This window comes from Pinus tabuliformis, chromosome 8 (genome assembly GCF_031772625.1).
Source record: "Pinus tabuliformis cultivar Carrire ecotype Pingquan chromosome 8, CPIR1, whole genome shotgun sequence".
Classification (NCBI taxonomy): domain Eukaryota; kingdom Viridiplantae; phylum Streptophyta; class Pinopsida; order Pinales; family Pinaceae; genus Pinus; species Pinus tabuliformis.
This window is the reverse complement of record NC_142294.1, coordinates 308,657,675-308,674,634: the sequence shown is the minus strand read 5'-3', so window position 1 is coordinate 308,674,634 and position 16,960 is coordinate 308,657,675. Positions and strand designations below refer to the sequence as shown.

General features: G+C 39.0%; 1 protein-coding gene across 3 annotated transcripts in view; it reads left to right on the top strand.

Moving 5' to 3' along the window:
* Window positions 1-358: 358 nt before the first annotated feature.
* Window positions 359-16,960, top strand: part of LOC149235370 (endoribonuclease Dicer homolog 3a-like) — a 421,567-nt gene continuing 404,965 nt past the window's right edge. For all 3 annotated transcript variants that reach the window (XM_089372092.1, XM_089372093.1, XM_089372091.1), the window contains exons 1-2: window positions 359-1,272; window positions 1,368-1,481. In XM_089372092.1, the coding sequence (XP_089228218.1) occupies window positions 1,012-1,272; window positions 1,368-1,481 (375 nt within the window). In that variant the 5' untranslated portion in view covers window positions 359-1,011. The remainder of the gene's footprint in view (window positions 1,273-1,367; window positions 1,482-16,960) is intronic.

Here is a 16,960-nt window from a genome sequence, read left to right as displayed (position 1 = left end):
GAAAATGTTATGGGAATATGCTAGCATTGGTTTCTTGACATTGTCTTTTCAGTGAGGAAATTTTTGAAAAATTAAACCAGCTCATCATCAATTTGAACAAAAAAATGATTAAATTGCAAAAAACTAAAACCATAAAATTGATACATAAACTATTTTTAATATGGTGAACATCAAAAAAAATTCATTTCATTTACCAAACATGATATCGCGCTTATAAGATGAGGCCAACTCACTCTTAGACTTTATGTGTTAAACTATAAATATTTCTATAAAGGGAAACTTTCTTTCTTTTCTTTTTGCTTTTTTCCCTTTTTGCAGAGACTTTTCTTAGGTAGTACCACCCCGTTTTTGGCGCCGATATTCATAATCATATCGCTGACCCTGAACGAGAAGTGACGCCAAATTGCAAATACTCTCCTTTCAAACGACACCACCTAGTCGTAAATTCTAATGACCAAACTGATATATCATCAAAAATCTGAGTGGTGGCCTTTGATCAGTATGTTTCAGTGGTTTGGCATATCTTTTTGAGGGCAGTGGGCAATTTGGTCCGTAACGCGACGCGATTCTTGAAGATTTGGCGAGCCGTACTGTCAGGCCTCACACATACCGGATGAAGATAAATCAGGTATTGAGTTGCAGCGATTTGGACAGTGGCGACGGTTCGGAAAGATTCGCCAAAGACTACACAAGACGTGGGCGGCAACATATGTTGGAATTCAGACCAGGAGGACGAAGATTGACCACAATTAACAGAAAGCCAAGTGCCCTTCTATTCTACGAACTGTACCGCTTTACATCCGGGGAACCGTCGCAAACCCTACCTTAATTGAAAACCCGGCTTTTCCTCCAGGCTTACTGATTTTTGACATATCACTTTAAACGGGCTTAGGGAATTTCTGCGACTGTTATGGTCGTCAGAGAATAATAATTGGTATGTTGGCTTTTGGTATTAAGGCATAGAGGTTTTCTTCTCCGTGAAAGATAGGCTTAGACTTGGGAGGTGAAATTATGGCTTCTGAAAGCATCCCAAATCGAAAATTCGAAGAGTGCCTTACAGAAGGGGATGACAGCGGGAAGACTCTAGTAGAAGTAGTGAAGGATGGCATGGAAATATTGCGTGCTGCTATGGAGGGAAACACAGTTACATTTTATGAAAATTCTTACGTGGTCGCTTTGCAGCTCATGAAAAAGATGGCTCATAAGCTGAGGGCTGAAGGCAAGAAAATCTTAATAGTATTTCTTTCACCAGAAATTCACCTAGTCATAGAGGTAAATTGTAACACCTGAAATAAATTTCACACTTCATTTTAATTAGAAGAAGAAATGTGAGCCGAATATAATATGGTCTGTTGTGAACTTTTCAGCAAGCGGAAGTAATTTCAAAAAATACAGACTTAAAAGTCGCTCATACATATGGTAAAAAATGTGCTGATTGTTGGAATGCTCAGAGATGGAAAACAGAGATCACCTTGAACGAGGTATTGTTGATTACAAAGTCACTATTCTCTTTTTGATAATTTATTTTCCAATTTGCTGTTATTATCGCTTGAAAAATCCTTGTGGATGCTTCTTTATTTTGTGCTGGGATTTTTTGAGGACTGACGTCTATGTTAGCATACCCTTATTTTCTTGTTGGTGATAATGTAATGAAAATATTGTTACTTCCTTGGTGTTTGTGGAAGGTTTTTCATTAGTTTATAAACCTTATATCTATAACTAAAACACTACAAAAACCCTTGATTGATATGCCTTATTGTGTATTATTTGCATGTGCATGTTTGTTATTTTGACACTTTATTGAATTGCAGTATTTTCACAACCTCTTTTAATATTTTATAATTATTTGCTTATCTGTAATATAATTAGGTTTAAAAATTTACATATAATTTATATTTTGCAATAAAATCAGTTTTTTTATAGAAAAATACATCTTATATTATATTAAAAAGGCAAAATGCATCTCGATAGACATCATTAGGCTAAAACGTAAATACATTACACAAAAAGCAAAATGTCTCTGGACGAACTTCATTAAGCTAAAACTTTACATTGCCCTCTTTCCCATCATAAGTGATCAGGCTACCATATTAGGCTCACCACTGCAGTATAATATATCATTGTTGTATGAAAAACAACTTTCTAGATGACATGTGATCATGTCCAGCTAAGTTAGCTCTGAATTAACGTTTTTCGAAATTGAACTTGGGCATATTGCTACTGTTTAGCTCGCATCTCTTTTTCAGAAAGGAAAGGCTTGTCCAACAGATAGCACATCGTAAATATTTACCATTTAGCTAAAACATGAAAGGCTAGTACAACAGATAACACTTCATAAATATTTCCATGATTTCTTATCGTCATGCCATCTCCAAGAATGGCAGCCATACACCTCAATGGGTCCACAAAGAGGAGTGGAATTTTTTCCTTAATCACCACGTACATGGTTTGAGATACTTTAAATTACAACGCATGCTTCACCTCTTCCTTTTTATGACAAATTACATCAAACATGTAATCCCTGTGTTATACCTGTTTTATGTATCCTAGCATTAATTTCAAGATGTTGATTAATCATCCATCCTATCACTTGTGATTTGAAAGAACTCCTGGTTTTCCAATCAGACTGAAAAAATTACTTGAGGTGACTTTCCTTTGCATCTTGCAGGCCCCTTCCCTCTTTCTGTGTAGGATTGCAGTTCTTGGACTATGATGAAACATAGTGCCTTCTTTTTGCAAACTCTTTTTCATTAGTGTTTGCCTTCTTTCTAGTTGGTGTCTTAGCTTCCTAGCACATGAATTCCTGATCTCATTCAGTATCTATATTGCTATATGGATGCTTTGTGTTCTTTATTGTCTTCCATTTTACAACATAGATAATCTAGACAACAAGGCTATACTTCTTTGGTCCTTGGAGCATACAAATGTCCTCAAGGAGCCATCCACATTACTGAGCAAATACTAGTATCAACCATGGCTCTCATAATCAATAAGAATGTAATTATTGGCAGACTTAGGTTCCTACATACAAAGTCTGTGAGTTCAGGTTTCTCTCAGAATATGATGATGTGTCAACTTATGTACTCAAGGGGAGAAAACCAGAAGTTGTGCCAAAGGAATTCTCAAGCTTGAGGTTGTTGCGATCTGATATGCTTTGGGGCGTAGACAAGGCTTTGGTCCTTGGAGCATACAAATGTCCTCAAGGAGCCATCCACATCACTAAGCAAACAATAGTATCAACCATGGCTCTCTTAATCATTAAGAATGAAATTAGCGTTAGACTTAGGTTCACACATACAAAGTCCGTGAGTTCAGAGTTTTCTCAAAATATGATGATTTGTCAACTTATGTAGTCAAGAGGTAAAAACCAGAAGGTGTGCTTGTTACCCATCAAAGTGGGTGACCCCATAGGAGAAAAATTTTCTCCCATTCTTCACATCCAGCGGCCTGCTATGCAACCCGTGATAGCCACCACTGGCTAATGACGTGCCATTTTATCTCCGCCACCTTCATCAATATTATACTTTCTCACCCATCCAGCAAGAGCACATGGGTGAAAGTGGACTTCCAATCAAAAGGTACTTTATTCATTTTGCAATTGAGTGCTTATGCTTGTTTGTATTTGGGATTTTGATATGGATTATGGGGTGACTTGGAAGAAAGAAGGGTTTTGATCGTGATCTTGTTCCATCACCTTAAATGGGGGTTAATCTTCGATCCTAGTCTAGTGGGACCTCCCTAATGGTCCAATTGGTATATGAGGGGCACTACATGGGAAGCCATGATTGAGATAGTGTGTTCCATCTATTCCATACAAGACCATATTCCATTTTTATTCTTTGGGTTCAACTGACCATTGGTTCTATGGGATTTGGCACCCATACATCTACATACCTGGGTAGGGCCTGAAACTTTGCCTTGGGAGGTTGATGCAACTGAAAGGAAAGGAAAGAGCATATTATGGCCATAAAATAAAACAAAAGAATATCAAAGTGCAAAAGATGGTTGGGAAATACACATTAGCACGTGGGTAAAAGCCTAGCAAGAGCTCTACCTCACTCATTATGGCCATCATCATAAGAGGAACCCTTTTATGTCCCAACCCCAATGGGCAATGCACTGCCTCATCATTAAGGGGTAATACAACTACTATACATCATATAAAACAAGCTCTAACCCTTTGAGCTACAAGTAGTAATACAAAGAAAAAATCAAGCAAAAGTAAACGGTGCACAAGAGGGGTGGAAAAATTAAGGCCGTGTTGGTAACTCATGCATCCACAATTGCTCCCTCCTTACATCTATACACCTAGGATGTGCATCCCCATCATGCTGGTCCCTTTGACCATGGCACTTGGCCATGAAGTCTTCTCTCGTCCGTACTGAGGAAATGTTACTTCCCATTGGGGTTTACACCTAATAGGGTTGTCCTTTAGCCACTCCTACCTAGGGAGGAAACACCATTGTGAGTTCAAAGCCCCAATTTTGGAAGGGTAGCTTTATTTGAAGTATTAAATAGCCTTTTACATTCAAGCTTGGTTCACTTAAATGCAAAAATAATTATTGTACTTGATGACTTGTTGCTTTTAGTAGACTTTATGTTGTAATTGTCAAGTGGTTCAACAACCTAGGCCTTGGACACTTTACCCACATGTACCCAAGCCATTTGAGAAGCATATTGCCACCCATAAGTGAAGCTTTGAGAGCCTTGGGTCTTCGAGTAGTAGCAACACGTAACATCTATTCATGGGCACCTTCTGCATCTAGGACGTTTTGCTACTTTGCACTACATTTGATGATTCTTTAGTATGATGAACTTGGACCACCATGCCCCAAGTTGGCTTTAGCACTCTCTTAAAGATGACAATTGATCCAGAACCCAGATGGGATGGTCTCACCTTTTGAGACATGGGAGGGCTAGCAGCACCTGGAAAGCCAATGTTGGAGTAGAGATGGACATTATGAGTAGTTGGATACCTAGCAGACGACCTTTGGTGCCCCGAATTTGATTTTGGGGTCCACAAAGGGATATTGACAAAGATTTGAAGGCCAACCCTATAACGTCCCAGGTGATGATCCTAGAACTCTAAGCTAAGTTGTGAATAATGTTGAATTTGGACAATTTAAATTATATGTGGTTATTAATTGAGGAATGTTTAATTGGAATATAAATAACATATGTAAAAAAATGTTTTGTGATGATAATAAATATTTGTGAAATGTGATAAAGGCCACTTGACAATGTAATTTCCTTTTCAGTCAAAACAATTAAAGAAAATTAGTTATGACCCAAGAAATGGGAAATAATGAAATATAGTTCTTGGGGGAGAGAAATGGTTTGTCGCCTTGAAAGAAGAAAAAAGAGGAAAGGACATCTAGATTAGGGTAGGGAGAGAAATGCCATTTCAAGGAAAAAGAACTATTGGAGGGACTGGAGATTATTAATGGCTGGAGATAGATGCTACTAATTTGGTTCTCTCAACTGGAGTTACTGTGGGAGATAAAGACAGTGACTGCCAACCACTAGTGGGAGACGAATATTGGTGTAACCCTTGGAAGCAGATTTCTGCTTACGGTTAGAAGCAAAAGCTTCGTTGATACGTGAAAGAATTGTTGTTGACTGGAAAGGAACATTATCTCGGGGGTATTTAGAAGTATTTCTAGCTTACGGTTGGGTGGTCTGTGGAGGATTTTGACGCATTTTAGTCATTTGAGATAAGTTCCAAACTTTGTGATAGAATGTAAATAGTTTATAGATGTGTATTTTGTGTATTGTTGTTCTGGGAAGACAAAAAAATTGGAGAATTAGCTGTTGGCAGATATTATTTATGGATGTGTTGTAGCTAGGTAGGAAAACTGATCGAGTATAGAAAGAAAAGGTACAGAGTCTCGGGAAAAAAAATTATTATTAACATGAGAAATTGAAAATTACAGTATGTGTTTGAGCATAGGAGATAATGGAATGTGCTTGTCATAATAATTGTTTTTCTTTTCTTAACCTTACAAACTTGTCGTATGAAGGAAAATCCTAAGTGACCAGTGGGAGCATTAGTACCTTTTTGTCAGGCAGTAGCCCATGTGAAAATTTGGGTACCAGAGGACAAGTGGTTCCCTAAGGCTTTGATCTTTGGCCTAGGGAAAAGTGTCCAAATTTATTTGTACTTTTCTCGTAAAGTGACTTTTCAAGTGGTAAAGTCAATTTAATTTAAAAGTGACTTTATAAGTGATAAAGTTACATTCTAATTTAAAAGTGACTTTATAAGTGGTAAAGTTACACTCTAATTTAAAGGTGACTTTATTAAAGTCAATGAAGAATTAGAAAGTGAAAAAGTGACTATGGAAATAAAATGCTAAGTGGGTCTTTATTTAAGTGGGTGAGTTAAAAAATAGAAAGTGAGAATTAAATGCACATTTATTCTCATCCCTATATCTGAATGAATCTCAACCATTAGACCTTAGGGTAACCCAAAAGGTCATTTAGAGAGTAAAAGGAGAAGAGAAGAGAAAGAGATCAATTCATTATTTCATGAGCATTTGAGAGAAAGAGAAGAGAGAGCACGGAGAAAATTTCTGCGCAGTGAGGAAGAAAGGCAAAATCATACAACAGGAGAAAGGCACAGATATCGAGGAAGAGGGACAACACATAAATTGAGGAAGAGGGACAGCAGCAAGGGCACGAATTTCAAGGCAACCGTATTGCTGAAATTTGTAGGGTCGGTACAACAAGTTTTGGGCACATTTTTCAAGACAGGTCGTACAACATTTTCGAGGGTAACTCCAGCTTCTTCAGCTAGAGAGATTGGTGTGCACCATGCCAAGGTGTACAAGTTCTCATTCCGGCCCCTGATGGCATTGAGTAGCAGCACCCGAGACAGGACCGACAACAGAGCTAGTAGTTCAGAGTTGTGTGATATTTGGCATCGCAGGTTGGGGCACATGTATCATGGGGCCTTGAGTACATTGCGGGAGATCACCACTGGTGTGCCAGATTTCAGTTCTGATCACCTTGATGTATGTAGAGGATGTGCTATGGGGAAGTTTGCCAGATCCCCTTTTCCCAGCAGTGACAACAGAGCTATCGAGATCCTTGACTTGATTCATGCCGATGTGAGTGGTCGGATGTCTCATGTATCCTTGAGTGGCTATGCGTACTATGTTTTATTCATTGATGACCACTCTAGGAAGACCTGGATTTATTTCTTGAAGACCAAGAGTGAGGTCTTCAAGCGGTTTCAAGAGTTCAAAGCTCTTGTGGAGACCTAGACAGGTAGGAAGATCAAGGTCCTTAGGCCAGACAATGGAGGGGAGTATACCCCTGGTGAGTTTGTTGATTTTTGTGCTGAGACAGGCATTAGGAGGGAGTTCACAGTTCCTTACAACCCCCAGCAGAATGGGGTTGCAAAGAGGAAGAATAGATCCATTGCAGGGGCTGCCAAAGCAATGCTTCATGATCATGGGTTACCTTTATTTTTGTGGGCAGAGGCCTGCAACACTGCTGTGTACTTGCAGAACATGGGTCCACATTGTGCCTTAGGGAATGTGACTCCGGAGGAGGCTTTTTCTTGGAAGAAGCTTGATGTTGGGCACTTTCGTATCTTTGGATGCCTTACATATTCCTATGTCCCCAAGGGAAATAGGACCAAGCTAGAGCCCACTGTAGATAAGGGCATCTTTGTGGGTTATAGCGAGACCTCAAAAGCTTATTGGATTTATATTCTTGCGCAAAGGAAAGTGGTTGTCAGGCGGGATGTGAAGTTCGAGGAGGAGAGAACTTTCAGGAGGTCATGGGAGTTAGAGTATCCAGAGTCACCAGACCCTTAGGAGCCGCTGAGTCAGTCACAGGGATCCAATGGTCAGGGATTAGGAGGTACATCGATTACAGTGTTAGGTCCATTAGTGAGCAGTGGCTCTCAGAGTCGGGTGGGGCAATTCGCAGAGCAGTTCACAGGGTAGTCCACTAATGGACAGTTCGCACGGTACTTCAGCATCTACAGGCATAGATTCAGGCATGAGGTCAGTTGGCAGGCCTTCAGGAGTTCAATCTTATGATGATGATGAGGATTCTTTCACTCTGGTGGGAGAAGTACGCTCAGGGAAGAGGAAGCCCAAGTGGATTCAAGATACCTTGCGCGAGGCCACATCAGTTGCTGGGCCAAAGAGATAGGTTAGAGAGAGTAAACCACCTGAGCGGTTCTATAGTTACATGGCATTGGTAATAAGCATTGTTGACTCCGAGCCTTCTAGTTATGAGGAGGCAGCTAGCCAGCAGGTCTGGAGAGAGGCCATGATGGAGTATTTTTCTATTATGAAGAACGATGTTTAGGAGGTAGTGTCGAGGCTTGAAGGTAAATCAGTTGTTACTTCCGGATGGCTCTACAATATAAAGCATGTTGCGGATGGCAGCATCGAGAAGTTCAAAGGTGGCGAGAGGGTTCTCACAGGTAGAGGGAGTTGACTATGAGTAGACCTTCGCTCTCGTAGCTCTGTCTACATCTATTTGCTCCATTATATTGATTGCAACAGAGATTGGTTGGAACATCCACTAGATGGATGTGAAGACCACATTTTTCAATGGCTTCATTCAGGAGGAGGTTTATATTGAGTAGCCGCAGGGTTTTGAGGTGCATGGGAAGGAGTCCCATGTATGCAGATTGAAAAATACACTCTATGGTCTGGAGCAAGCTTCTAGAGCTTGGTACTCGAGGATTGATACATACTTGCAACAGTTGGGTTTCAGAAAGAGTGAGGCTGATCTGAACCTATACTTCATTGTGGTGGGTGAGGAGCCTCTCATTCTGGTGTTGTATGTTGATGACTTGATCATCGCTATTGCAGAGAAACTCATTGAGGGCTGCAAGAGAGATCTTGCTTCAGAGTTTGAGATGAAGGATATCGACTTGATGCATTATTTCCTGGGATTGGAGGTGTGGCAGTGGGAGGGGCATTTCTTCTTGGTACAAGGGAAGTACATTGTGGATATTCTTAGTATATTTCACGTGGAGGACTGCAACCCATGCCTACACCTATGATCACTAACTGGAAGAAGCTTCACGCTTCCGATTCCGAGTTGGTGGATCCTACTCTATATAGACAGTTGATTGGTTGTTTGATGTATTTGGTCAACATTCGACCATATATATGTTTTGCAGTTAACACTGTGAGTTAGTTCATGTGTGAGCCCAGGAGAGTGCACTGGGTGGTTGCAAAACACATTCTTTGTTACTTGCAAGGGACTGCGGATTTTGGTCTGGATTATAGACAGGGTGATGGAGTGAGACTGGCAGGGTACACGAACTCAGATTGGGTAGGTTGTGCTACAGATAGGAAGAGTACTTCCGGGTACTGTTTTGGCAGGGTACACGGATTCAGATTGGGCAGGTTGTGCTTTAGATAGGAAGAGTACTTCCAGGTACTGTTTTGGGTTGGGTTTGGCAGTTGTGTTGTGGATTAGCCAGAAACAACAGTTAATTGCATTGAGCTCAGCTGAGGTAGAGTATATGGCTGCTAGTTTGGCTAGTTATGGCTTTGCAAGATGTTGTTTGGTCTATTTGGTCAGGCATTGTGACCTTCAGTAATTTACTGTGATAATCAGAGTTGCATAAAACTCATAGAGAATCCATTTTTCATGACAGGTCAAAGCATATTGAGATCAAGTATCACTTCATTAGAGACTATGTCCAAATGGGAGCTGTCAAGTTTGAGTACATTTCCACAAATAAGCAGGTGCGGACATTTTCACCAAAGCCTTACCATGGGGCAAGCATGTCTACTTCAGAGACAAGATGGGAGTGGTGAGGAACACTTTCCTCGGTAAGAGGGAGTGTTAAAATTTGGGTACCAGAGGACAAGTGGTTCCCTAAGGCTTTGATCTTTGGCCTAGGGAAAAGTGTCCAAATTTATTTGTACTTTTCTCCTAAAGTGACTTTATAAGTGGTAAAGTTACATTCTAATTTAAAGGTGACTTTATTAAAGTCAATGAAGAATTAGAAAGTGAAAAAGTGACTATGGAAATAAAAGGCTAAGTGGGTCTTTATTTAAGTGGGTGAGTTAAAAAATAGAAAGTGAGAATTAAATGCACATTTATTCTCATCCCTAGATCTAAATGAATCTCAGCCATTAGATCTTAGGGTAACCCAAAAGGTCATTTAGAGAGTAAAAGGAGAAGAGAAGACAAAGAGATCAATTCATTCTTTCATAAGCATTTGAGAGAAAGAGAAGAGAGAGCGAGGAGAAAGGCACAAATATCGAGGAAGAGGGACAACATAAAAATCGAGGAAGAGGGACAACAACAAGGGTATGAATTTCGAGGTAGTCGTACTGCTGAAATCCGTACGTTCTGTACAACAAGTTATGGGCACATTTTTCGAGGCAGGCCCTACAACATTTTAATGTTGTTTTATTGCTGTAAAAATTTATGTTTTCGTTGTTTGCTGATTGACACGATTTTGGAGGTGGAGTTCAAGCATGGAAATTGAGATAGGTTGTCATTTGTGGTTGCTGGAATTTTTACTATGTATTTCAGTTTCTTTGTAAAAGCATTTTCAGAAATAAAGAAGAGCTCTCAAACTGGTTTTCCCCAAAAGTTGTAGGGGGTTTTTCCAGGGTCATATTGACCAAAAATCACTGTGTTATTTTCTGTGTGGTTGTCATAATTTTTTTTTTTTTTGTGTTTTATTTCTGCAATTTCAGCAGTTGTGAAATCTCTAAATTTGTGTTTTCAGAAAATATTGTCATTTCCAGATTTTAGAATTTTTATCATGCTTGGATTTAAAACTAAATGCATGGATTGATAAGGAACACTGATAACCGGAGTGGGGGTTGAAATTACTTTAGCCCAACAGTTCTGCTCAGTGCTTGGAAAATTGGTACAGAACAATTCTACTTTTAGGTCGAATAAGTTCAATGAAAACTCCTTGTAAGGACATAAAAGGGTTGGAGAAAGCCAACCTTAATGAACACTTTTGTAACCTTGCAGAAAATAAGGAAAAACAATAATTTCGATTGTAACAAAAAGCATTGATTGTTGCTAACTACAAAGAGAAGATTATTCCTTTAACAACTGCTTTACTAATCGACAACCAAACTCAGTATAAACCATTTTCTTTGGTATTGTCAGAACAATAACTGTAACAAGTGAATATAGTCATGTAAACAAGGAACAATAGTAATGTCTGTCATCATTCTTAGGCAAGGAAAATTCAGATATAAAAATATACCATTAGAAACTATAGAAAAATGTACAAAACTAGAATGATGTCAAATTATCAAAATGCATATCAAAATTTAAGATAAGACTGTAAAGAGCTCCGTTGATGCGGGAATTTTCCATCTTAACTTAAAGAAAGTTTGGCCAAAGTCGCCGTTAATCTTGTAAAATTTTTACAGTGAAAACAAAAATTATGAGACAACCCTAGTAGTTGCTCTCGACACAAAGATTATCTATAGGAATCATGATTGTAACGGCTAAGTCTCTTTCTCTAAAGAAATGAAATTAACTAGAGTGCATGCTGACAACAAAACCCTAAGGGTTAGCCCTAAAAGGGCTAAGTTAAAATGGTAATAGGTGAGCATGCCGCCCCTGAATGCATGTTTTCATCCAGTGATAGAGCCAACTTATGGCTAGCTATCCGGAAGGGACCTAGAAAAGAAATATAATGACAAAATTAATTAACTTGCGGGGTCTGGAACTTGGTAAGAGCCGCTGTTGAGACGTTGACCCAAGAAGACGGCTTACAGTGTGTGAGCTTTAGAAGCGTCAAGGGTTCTGCGATAACGAGAAAACCCAAAACAAGAAAACTGACTATAAGAAAATTATAAACCTCAAGAGATTCCTTGTTCGGCAAGGGAATTTCTGAGCAAACAAGGAAAATATATATATATATATATATATATATATATATATATATATATATATATTTGAAAAGACAACTTCAATCGAGAGTGAATTTGTACTTGTAAGACGAGCGAGAAGGAATCTCTCTATAAGAGTGCAAAAGCTGATCCTATTATACTTGCAAAAACAAAGTCGAAGGCGAAAAATTCAGTTCTCTGTAAAAAAAGGGGATATAAAAACCACTTAGAGGTAAGAAGACAGAAGAAGGATTGAGCAACTTACCCTGTCTCCTATCAACATGAGCCTTAGGGTTGGTATAATTGACCTTCGCTTGTCTAATAGATACTGTAACCAAGGACCTTGAAAGCAAGGCAAGCTGTGGTAGAAATGTCAAGGGGAAGGAAACTTATAGCATGGAAAGTTAAACAGAAGACAACTTTGAAGAATTTAGTCACTTGTGCATCAAGGTAATGGCGAAAGTAAGCCCAGGCATCCACGATGCTCCACGCCTTAACACAATTAAGGATACAAAGCCTGCAAGCATTAATCGAAAGAGTATCTAGATGGAAGAGTACAAAGCTCTGTCTCAAACCCAAAAATCCAAAAATGATAGAAACCCTCTGACGATCCCTGGGGTGGTTACACTTGCGGTAAGACGAAGAATCTAAGCTGTAGATCTCTGGCAAGGACATGTGTAGGTTTTGTTGAAAAATGTTTAACTAGGTTCGGTCTTCATAAATATCAAATGTACTTTTGATTCTTGTAAATTGTAAAATGAAGGAAAATTATTATCATTATTTTTGGAGCATGGGTCTCATGCCCAAGGTCTTTTATTTTATAGGTCAAGCACTCATTGAGTGCTTCTAGGGTTTGTCCTAGGTGAAGAAGTTAAAAGAGTCATTGTCATAAGTTGAAGACCCCTTCGGGCACATTGTAACTTGTAAAGAAAATTATTTTTGTCCTTAAAAGTGTCAAAATACCCTAAAGATCTCTACTACATTGAAGGAGTTTCTCAAGAAATGTTCAAAGGTAGTAAGCCATCTCAAGAGAGGTATCAAGGAAGCATGGAATCTTCTCTTTACTCCGAAGAAGGAAGTGACCAAGACAAAGGATGAAGGAATCTTCTCGGCACTCACTGGCACATTTCAAGATGAGAACATTTGGGTGATCGATAGTGGTGCATCAAGACACATGACTAGTCATCACAAGCAACTAAAGACATTGTCAAAAGGAAAATCTTCTTACTCCGTAGAACTTGGAGATAATAAAAGCTACCCAGTGAGAGGAATTGGAGCAACCTCGATAGAATTGGAAAATGCAAACAATATTCCTCTCAACAACATCCTATTTGTTCTAGGTTTGCATAAGAATTTACTCTCCATTTCAAGTCTAGAAGATAAAGGTGATAGAGTGGCTTTCATTGATGGAAAAGTTGTAGTATGGAGTAAAAACTCAAGCATAGAAAATGCTAGAGTGATTGGCATTCATGAAGGAAGACTTTACAGGTTGATATCTCCTCTTGCTCAAGCCCTGGTTCACATTGAAATCAGCCCATGTGAGCTTTGGCATAGAAGATTTGGTCATCTCCATTTCAAAATCCTTCCAACTCTAAGTTCAATAGTAGATGGAATCCCCGAACTAAAAGAAGATCATGAAGGAGTATGCAAAGGATGTGCATTGGGTAAGAACACCAAGAGACCATTTGGAAGCAATGCTTCATGGTCAAAAGAAATCTTGGATCTTATTCATTTCGATGTCTGTGGTCCTATGACTCCTCAATCACTTAAGGAAGACTTGGCTTTACTTAATGAAATCCAAGGATGAATTATTTACAAAATTTCAAGAATTTAAAGCTGAAGTAGGGAACCTTACAAAATGAAGAATCAAGATATTAAGATCTGATAATGGAGGAGAATATACATCCAAGGAAATCATCTGTAAGGAGTCTGGGGTTAAGAAGGAGTTGATAGTCCCATATAATCCTTAACAAAATGGAGTTACAAAACGAAAGAACCGATCCATTGAAGAAAGTGTAAAAGCAATGTTGCATGATCAAGACTTACCGAAATTTTTGTGGGCTGAAATTACAGAGACAACTGTATACATACACAATCGAAGTCCCCATAGGTCACTAAATAACAAAACTCTTTTGTGGGCTGAAATTACAGAGACAACTGTATACATACACAATCGAAGTCCCCATAGGTCACTAGATAACAAAACTCTTGAAGAAGTATTCATTGGGAAGAAACCTATTGTATATCATCTCCGAATTTTTGGTTGCCCTGTGTATATTCATATACCTAAGGACAAAAGAAATACGCTGGATGCATCAGACATGAAGGGAACATTTGTTGGCTATAGTAACTCCTCTAAGGCATATAGGATCTACATAAAGGAAGGACACTGAATAGAAGTCAGTCGATATGTGATATTTGACAAAAGTATTGCGTTCAAGAAATCAAAGGATCTCCCCATGGACTTTGATGATGAAGAACTTCCAGTATTTGAAGAAATAGTTATTAGGGAAGAAGAAGATTCAGATCAAGAAAATGAAGGTCCCAGTGAACCTATACAACCAGTGGTTATCCCCGAAACTAGAAAGAGACCTAAGTGGTTGAATTCTACACTACTTTATGTAGAAGGTCATGGAGCAGCTCAAGGCACATTCAGGGAGAGCAAGAAGCCCAAACAATACTTTGGGTGTACAACATACATGACAAAACTAATAGAAGCAGAGCCGTCCACTTTCGAAGAAGTTATTAATCACCAAGAATGGAAGGATGCCATGAATGAAGAATATCGATCTATAATGAAGAATGGTGTTTGGGAGATCGTACCTAGGCCTGAAGACAAATTTGTGGTAACTTCCAAATGTATCTACAAGATAAAACATGCAGCAGCTGGAAGTATTGATAAATATAAGGCAAGATTTGTGTCTAGGGGCTTCTCTCAACAAGAAGGCATTGACTATGAAGAGACATTTTCTATACAACTATACGTTCATTGGTCTCTTTGGCAACATTGATGGGATGGATCATCTACCAAATGGATGTCAAGACTGCATTCCTGAATGACACAATTGATGAGGAAGTCTATATAGAACAACCCTCAGGATTTGAAGTTAAAGATAGAAAGGCATATGTGTGTAGATTGAAGAAGGCATTATATGGCCTCAAGCAAGCACCAAGGGCATGGTATGCTAGGATGGATGCATACCTTCAGAGATTCGGCTTCGCAAAGAGCTTTGCTGATCCAAACCTTTATGTTAAGGTGGTGAATGGAGAGCTGGCAATCTTTCTTCTGTATGTGAATGACCTTCTCTTGACAGGTGTGGAAGGCCGAATTGAAGAATGTAAGAAGATTCAAGAACTAGTAGCAAAATTTGACATGAAGGATCTAGGGCTGATACACTACTATTTGGGACTAGAAGTCTAGCAACGACCTGATGAGATCTATCTAGGTCAATGAAAGTATGTGATCAAGATGTTGAAGAATTTTCACATGTTGGATTGCAAACCAATGACAATCCCAATGATCACAAATTTGAAAAGACTAAGGAATTCCGAATTGAGCCTTGTGGATTCTTCCAAGTATAGACAATTGATTGGCTACTTGATGTACTTGGTGAATACTTGACTAGACATATGCTTTGTCGTAAATGTTCTTAGTCAATTCCAAGTGGAGCCGAAGCATGATCATTGGATAATAACAAAACATATTCTGAGATATCTATAAGGAACCATCCACTGCTACCTGAAATACGATAGGAGGAATGATGTCCACTTGATTGGATGTACAGATTTCAACTGGGGAGGCAGTGAGAAAGAAGGAAGGAGCACTACAGGAGGATGTTTTAGTTTGGGATCCTCCACGATCTCATGGATGAGCACAAAGCAAGATATAATTGCTTTGTGTAGTGTTGAGGCAAAGTATATCGCAGCTTGTTAAGTAAGCAGAGAAGTGGTCTGGTTGAGGAAGCTGCTATCTGACCTATTTGAATGACCTATGGACCCTACAGTGATACATTGTGATAACACTAGTTGTATTCGATTGTCCGAATGCCTAGTGTTTCATGGAAAGACTAAGCATATCAACAACACGTATCACTACATTAGGAAGCTAGTACAAGATAGTGTGTTGCAGCTACAGTATATCTCCACCGATGAGCAGGTAGCTGACATATTGAAAAAATATCTTCCTAATAAAAAGCTTGTGTATTTGAGAAACAAGCTTGGTTTGGTTGATGTATCCTCCCTAGTTGAGAGGGAGAGATAGGCACATCATTCTTGTCTTCACTTGGGAAGACAGAATGGAGGATTGGGTAAGCATCTGACATCCGATACTCTTTGAGGATGAGGTAGGGCATCCAAGATAAGAGTAGTCGTGGACCAATATTCTTTGAGGACTAGCTATCCAAGATAAGAATAGTCCAAAGAAGGTCATACTCTGTGAACACCTGGGTGGGGTATGTACCTTGAGAGACAATGATGATGGTGTCTATAAATCATTGGTCTATCTGATCTTGTGGAGAGATGGAGCTGTTAGTCAAGGCCTTGCTATATGACAATGTTGATTGTTATGATGCTAAACAAATGGGTTACCAATCCGAATTTTCTTATGAGATCTCTTTAGACCAGGGATAGGGTTAGAAATATGATACAAAATATGCCCCATGGCATCAAACTTCTTCTTTGTAGAACAACTTGAGTGACTGGCCATTTACAGGTAACTCCAGTGACTCTCCGTCCAAGGTGCTCAAATAGTAGGAATTCTGTCCCGCTGCTTCTATGATAAGGCAAGGTCCAAGCCATAAACTGTTAAACTTACCATGATTACCTGGATTTTCATTCTTGCGATCCCAAAGCAAATCCATATCACCATTAGAAAATCTTCTATTCCTAGATGATTTGTCAAAATTTCTTTTTACCTTTGATTGATTTTTACAACAATGCTCAAAGGCTCTTCTCCTAGTTTCATCCAATTCTACAATTTGGTCAGTCATATGTTGCACAACATATTTATCAGATGTAAAACTTTGTAGCAATTGGTAAGCTGGTAGCCTCAAATGCACAAGAAGGGTAACATCCAAGCCATAAACTAACTCAAAAGGACTCTTTCCTATTTA